At 38.4% G+C, this 6569-nt stretch overlaps 1 protein-coding gene across 4 annotated transcripts in view; it reads left to right on the plus strand.

Annotated features, from left to right (window-relative positions):
• The first annotated feature begins 761 nt into the window (after positions 1-761).
• LOC103151505 (sodium-coupled neutral amino acid transporter 2-like) overlaps positions 762-6569 on the plus strand; it is a 20525-nt gene continuing 14717 nt past the window's right edge. For 2 of the 4 annotated variants that reach the window (XM_007571607.2, XM_007571606.2), the window contains exons 1-14: positions 771-929; positions 3288-3495; positions 3570-3670; positions 3768-3861; positions 3948-4026; positions 4104-4188; positions 4258-4390; positions 4496-4544; positions 4620-4692; positions 4795-4924; positions 5002-5083; positions 5492-5610; positions 6118-6191; positions 6288-6380. In XM_007571607.2, the coding sequence (XP_007571669.1) occupies positions 3482-3495; positions 3570-3670; positions 3768-3861; positions 3948-4026; positions 4104-4188; positions 4258-4390; positions 4496-4544; positions 4620-4692; positions 4795-4924; positions 5002-5083; positions 5492-5610; positions 6118-6191; positions 6288-6380 (1126 nt within the window). In that variant the 5' untranslated portion in view covers positions 771-929; positions 3288-3481. Of the gene's footprint in view, positions 930-3287; positions 3496-3569; positions 3671-3767; positions 3862-3947; positions 4027-4103; positions 4189-4257; positions 4391-4495; positions 4545-4619; positions 4693-4794; positions 4925-5001; positions 5084-5491; positions 5611-6117; positions 6192-6287; positions 6381-6569 lie in introns of all 4 variants that reach the window. The other 2 variants (XM_007571605.2, XM_016681534.1) reach the window with 2 other exon arrangements.

Below are 6569 nucleotides of genomic sequence, written 5' to 3' on the forward strand. Positions count from 1 at the left end.
AGAGCACATAACACCAGTTTTAAAGTCCCTACACTGGCTCCCTGTAGCTCAGAGAATAGACTTTAAAATACTGTTAGTTTATAAATCACTAAATGGTTTAGCACCACAATACATTAAAGATCTGTTGTTGTTGTACCAACCGTCTAGAACCCTCAGATCTTCTGGTTCTGGTTCTGCTCTGCATCCCCAGATCAGAACCAAACGAGGAGAAACAACATTCAGCTTCTATGCACCACAAATCTGGAACAAACTTCCAGAAAACTGTAAAACAGCTGAAACACCGACTTCCTTTAAATCTAGTCTAAAAACACTGTTTTTGTTTGTTATAATGTAAAACACTTTGGCTTGCTGCTGAAATGTGCTATAGAAATAACATTTGATTGATTGATTGATTGATTGATTGATTGATTGATTGATTGATTGATTGATTGATTGATTGATTGATTGATTGATAGATAGCTATTTGGAAGAATACAAATCTGTGGCTCCAACCTCTGCATCCTTCTAAAGATATAATCATCGTCTCTCCTCTAAACATGTCCAGACCATCTCAGTCTGACTTCTCTCACTTTATCTCCAAACATCTAACATCAGATGTCCCTGTGAAGCACTCATTCCAAGATTCTATCCATCCCCCAACATTTTGAACATGCCTTCACATATCCAATTTTTTTTTAATCAGTAAGAAATGTAAACTTGTTGCTGTTTTTTGTTATTAGATAGTTTTTCTTCCCTCTTTGATTGTTTTTCTTCCCTCTTTGATTGTTTTTAATCCAGTAGCACATCACTGTGTGCCAGTCTCCGCCTCCATCTCCTCCTCTGACTCCTCCTCTGTCCATCAGAGCTGATGCAACAAAAGGAAGTCCTGACATCTGCTCCAGGAAGTTTCCTCCCTTTTACATAGCTTCACTTTGTTCACGTCTCTAAAGGTGAGTAGCCTACATTTACTCTGTTACTTTAGTAACTTTTTGATAAATATTTACTTCTTAGAGCAGTTTTACTGTACCATGCTTTAATTTTTACTTAAGCATGAAGTAAAAATTATTAGACAACTAAATATAATTGTTGATAGTATGAGGCTCTTACCTGAACATATATATATATTTGCTATTCTACCCACTGGAATGGCTTTTTACAAGTTTATTGTAAATCTGTTTTTGGCAATTCTGAGATGCACTAAAAAATGCTTATATGCAATAAGTCATGTATTATCACAACTGTAATAAGCTAAGCTCAAGTCATAATGACGCATTTCTTTCATCCTCAGTTACTGAAGTGAACAGTGTCATGTTTACTACTGGGCTGTTTCTCTTCGTTTTCAGATCTTATAGAAGCAAAACTATGACACCTTTTTCAACAAATAAATCATGTTATTGCTGCAATATCAAACTGAATATATGTAAAGTTCTGTATAGTTTGAAAAGAAAAAGATGTTTGTGTTGGTTCTGAAGGTTTCACTTTCAGTTGCTTTTTTCTGACTGGCTTGAAACAGGTTTTAAAAACAGGTCAGACAAGTCAGTGGTCCATATCAGAGTATGAACAGCAGAAAGTCCCATCTACATCATCTAATGTTTGGCTGTCTCATAATCCGAGGCCACAATAGAGTTTTTTGTTGTCTGTCAATGTCCACTGTCAGGATTTGGTTTTTCTGTGTATTAATTTAGATTTCTGTGTTCGGTTCAGTCTCTGTGTTATTTCCTCTACCCCTTGATTGTCCCCAGCTGTCCCTTGTTTCTCCTGATTGCCGTCCCTGTGTATTTATTCCCACTTGTGTCTCTTGTTCCCTGTTGGGTCCTTGTTGGAAGTTGTGTCTTTGTTGTCATGTCATTGTTTCCTGTCACCCAGATGCTACCAGAGTCTAAGCTCCTAGCCTTCTGCTCACCTGTGCTGCCTTGACTTCTGATTTAATGATGATGTGCAGTCATCATTAAATCACTTTTCTCACCCTAACCTGGGTCCACTGCATCTACGTCACCATCGCTTAACCACACATCATAACAGACAGCATAAAAAAAAGTCCATCAAATTATAATCATATTAACATAGGCTATTCAGCCGCATCTTTTATGTGGTTTAATTAATATTCACCTAGTTGAATCACACATAAAGCAGATGAACATATCTAACTTTTTCACCGTGTGACAAAAACCACTGACTGTGGCCCCAATAACTTATAATAAATTAAATGACTCCACCTGCTGGGGTCTGAACACGGAGTGCCTCACAAATTCCTCTTGCAGAGAAATCTGCGCTATTTCATCAGTCAGTTGGATCTGTTTGATCCAAACCAATCAATTGAACTCTGTCAGCTTTTTACTCTGTACGCAGTCCGGGCATGCTCTTCCTGAGTGCCGCTCTCCTTCTGGATGATTTTTCAAGGAAATTTGAACTTTTATTGACTAATATTTTGAGAACTGCTTTTGGTAGTTACATTTCATGTTTGTTTATGTTCTTTAAGTTACTTCAGTGTCAGAAAAAGTCAAAGACAGCATTAGTAAATACAACAGCAGTACCCGTAACATGGTTTTATTGTGAGGATTTGAGTTTTCTGTGTGTTTATTTTGGTTTCTGTGTCAGTTGAGTCTCGTGTCTTTATCAGGTCCTCATCTGTTCTGTCGTCGTTCCCATTTTGAGTACCTTTTACCAGTTGCTACCAGATTCTGAGCTCCTTGCTTGTGCTCTCCTGTGCTGCCTGGATTTTGTACTCTTCGCCTTCAATAAACAGCAATTTATTCTCCATAACCTGGATCCACTACGTCTACCTCACCACCTCACTTCAGCAAAGTGTGACATTTATTTCTTAAGGAAAAAAAATAGTCAAACAAACCTCCCTCTAGGTGGAAAACCATTAACTCCTAAACCTATTAACTGGGTTTTGTGTTTGGTCTAGTGTGTTTGTTGCCATTTTTGTCTTGCTCATTTGGAGTTAGTAATTTTCATTTCTGTAGCATATGGCTAAGCTCCAGTGATAGTAGAAGCAGATCTACTGCAAAAATAGAAATTCATATCAGAGTATCGTCGTTCTGCAGTTCCGTCATGGCTGTTTCATCTCTGTGACAACTTCCCAATTTGGAAATGGTAATCCTTCTGTACGGATCTATCAGATGATACGTAGACGTAACGGATACTTGTAGGTCATATTTTGAAAGTATAATATGACAAAGACTATCTCAACCATTCTGAGTTTATACATACACATTTAGTAGAATTAATAGACAAGTGGACATAGCAAAACTGAAAATATAAATATATTGACCCACTGCCTTCTTTTTTTTTTTGCTTTTTAGCTTTAAAATATTCATCGAAACTACTAAAACTGATGAGACATCCAGACACTGAGACAGCAGCAGCGCTGTCTCAGTGGGCCTTTGCAATAATTGAGGAATACTTTATTTTTTTTCTTTGCAAAGTCAAAGAAAAAAAAATCACATCCTGTCAACACATTTAAATACAAACTCTTCTCTACCAAGCAAGAAGAAACATGGCACAGAATATGTAAGTTCCAACATCTTAAATTTAAGTCACTTTTTAGTTTATCATTCTCTGACCATTTTGTATTTTCTGCTCAGCAACAGTATGTTTCATCAAGTGGGAAATAACTTGAAAGCAAAGATCCTTGGAGTGACATCTTTTAACAGTATTGTTACCAGAGCTGCATCACACTGTTTGAGTAAGAACACGCTTATCATTTTTAAATATTTCAGAATATTAAGTCTCAGTGTGTAGTGAGAAGTATCTTGATGTTGAAATGGAGATGAAATTTTCAGACACTACTCAAAAAGATGAAGACAACAATAGTGCCTCCTCTGAAGACAGTAAAGAGCAGAACCCTGATTTTTCGTGTGAGAAACAACTGGAAGGGTGAGGCTCATTTTAACTTATGCTGACAAAACTAAACTGTACATCCTGTCAACGCATTAAACATAAAATTCTCTTTTCTATGAAAGCCAAGACTCTGATTTAGTTGCAGAGAGTCCAAACTCCCTCTATAACCAAAACCCAAGCAAAGGGAAAGAAACTGAACAGGTACGTTCCTGTTTTTATTCCACCTGTAATCATTTTTCTTTTTGGTTCTCCCTGACAGTGCTGTGGTTTCTTCACAGGGTGATTCTTCTAGTGGGGGGATTCCCTTCAACCTGACCAACAAAAACCTGGGCAGTAGCATCATGGGTCACTCCTTGGCAATGGGTTGGTGTAAACTTATGTCTATTTTAGCATCAAAAACACAAAGTATCAATAATAATTTGTCATTCTCAGCACCACTGTCAGGGAACAACCAAGCTACTGCTAAAACTGAGATGAAATGCCGAAAGACTCCTAAAGATGAAGTCAGCTGCAGCTCCAACAGGAACGACTTCCCTCAGCCTGAGGTCAAGAAAAACATCCCTCAGTATGTGTGAGACTTATTTTAACATGTCCTCCCAAAATGACCTCATGCATAAAAAACACATGAAATCCTGTCAACAAATTAACAACGCTTTCTATTCTTTCAAAGCAAAAGCCTTGAACATAAATCAAACGGCAAGAAACATGGCAATTCATATGTACGTTTCAATGCATTTCTTATATTCTTTTAACTTTTTACAGACTTGCCTGAACATTCTTTCCTCTCTCCTCAGAACTCTGGCAGCACTTCTATTGGTAGAACCACCTTAAACCCAAGCAACAAAAACTGGGATACCAGCAAACAGGGTCAGTATTTCTCCTTGAGCACCACTGGGATCACCATGACTGTAAGAAAACTTCTACTAAAGCCTCTGAAAGAAAGTATCAGTAATAGTTTGTCATTGTCAGGCTCACTAACCTGGAACAAGCAAGTCGGTTCTAGAACTGAGATGAAAAGCCTGATCGCTCCTCAAGACGACGACAGCTGCAGCTCCAGCAGCAACGACTCTGACTCTACCCAGAGGATTCCTCTCAATGGGTGAGGCTCGTTTTTAATGTCTTCACAAAAAAGCAAAAGTTTGTCAACTCATTTAACACGTCTTTCTTCTATTAAAGGGAATACCCAGATGCAGATCCAGAGAGTCAAAGCTTCCTCTCTGATCATAACCCAAGCAAGAAGAAGTATGAAATTAAATATGTAAGTTCAGGTTTATTCATCTTTATTCTTTAGCAGGAGTGTCAAACTCCAGTCCTCAAGGGCCAGTGTCCTGCAGTTTTTAGATGTGCCACAGATACAAAACACTGGAATAAAATGGCTTAACCCTTGTTTGTGCAAAAACTGAGGCAAATGATACAAGTTTTACGTCGGTGGGGTCGGTTGGACCCCATTTGTAAACACAAGGGTTAATTACCTCCTCCTTGTGTAGATAAATTCTCCAGAGCCTTGCTAATGACCTAATTATTTTAGTCAGGTGTGGTGCAGCAGAGGCACATCTAAAAGTTGAAGGACACCGGCACCTGAGGACTGGAGTTTGACACCTGTGTTCTACAATGTAGTTTCTTTTTTTTCTGCTATTTTGTGAAAAGTCTGTTTTCTCCTCTTCAGCACCAGAAGCACCATGCCTCCTTCGGCATGTCCGTCTTCAACCTGGGCAACGCCATTATGGGCAGCGGCATCCTGGGTCTGTCCTTCGCCATGGCCAACACCGGCATCGCCCTGTTTGTGTAAGCATTTTTCCATCATTATCCTAATTCGGCTGAGCGGAATTCAGACAAGTGTTGTTTTAAGGTCTCAGGCTATGACATTCCTAAGATCAGCAAGAAATGTTTAACTATTCTGTTCATGTTGACTTGCAAACAAAGAAGAAAAATCTCACCTCTGAAGTAATGTGGCAACCTGAACCTGAACCTGGTTATCTAAGCTTCTGTAAAAGACCATCTGGAAAAAATGTGTTTTTCGCTAGAAGAAAGTTATTGGAGGTTGTTTTGCAAATACGCCCCCTGGTGGCTGTTCAGTGTATCATGTTTTGTTAGTTACTAAAAAGGTTTCTGTCAGCAAAAGACTGGATTAAAAAAAAAATCTGAATTCCTATTAGTCATTACTGTGCTTATTGCACAACTTGTATCATTTGGCACCAAAAGACCCATCAAGCATATAGTTTTTATTTATTTATTGCCAATAATCACAAGTCATCTTTAACTGAAGACCTTTTCTCTCCCTTGTGTTTACAGGATTCTCCTGGTTTCCGTTGCCATTTTCTCCTTGTATTCTGTCCACTTGTTGCTGAAGACAGCTGATGAAGCAGGTGAGCAGCAGCTCTGACTTTCCAGCAACTTTTTATGTTTGTTCACATTTAAATGTCAAGATTTAAAACTCTTTGCGTTTTTTCCTCTTTTTCCAGGTGCTCTTGTTTACGAGTCACTGGGTCACAAGGCCTTTGGGATCCCAGGAAAACTGGCTGCTTCCTGCTCCATCACCATGCAGAACATTGGAGGTGAGAGACTGACCTTTAAGTATAACAGCTATGCATGTAACTATGATGCTTACATTCATCTACTGTGTTTTTAAACTGAAACATTGATTCTATGTGTCCAAATTCGGAGTACAAGCAAAATTAGATAGTTGTTGTTGTTGTTATTATTTCTTAGTGTTCTATGACTTTTTGTTTCCCTCAAAATATCAC

Source organism: Poecilia formosa, unplaced genomic scaffold (genome assembly GCF_000485575.1).
Source record: "Poecilia formosa unplaced genomic scaffold, Poecilia_formosa-5.1.2 Scaffold284, whole genome shotgun sequence".
In the NCBI taxonomy this organism is placed as follows: Eukaryota; Metazoa; Chordata; class Actinopteri; order Cyprinodontiformes; family Poeciliidae; genus Poecilia; species Poecilia formosa.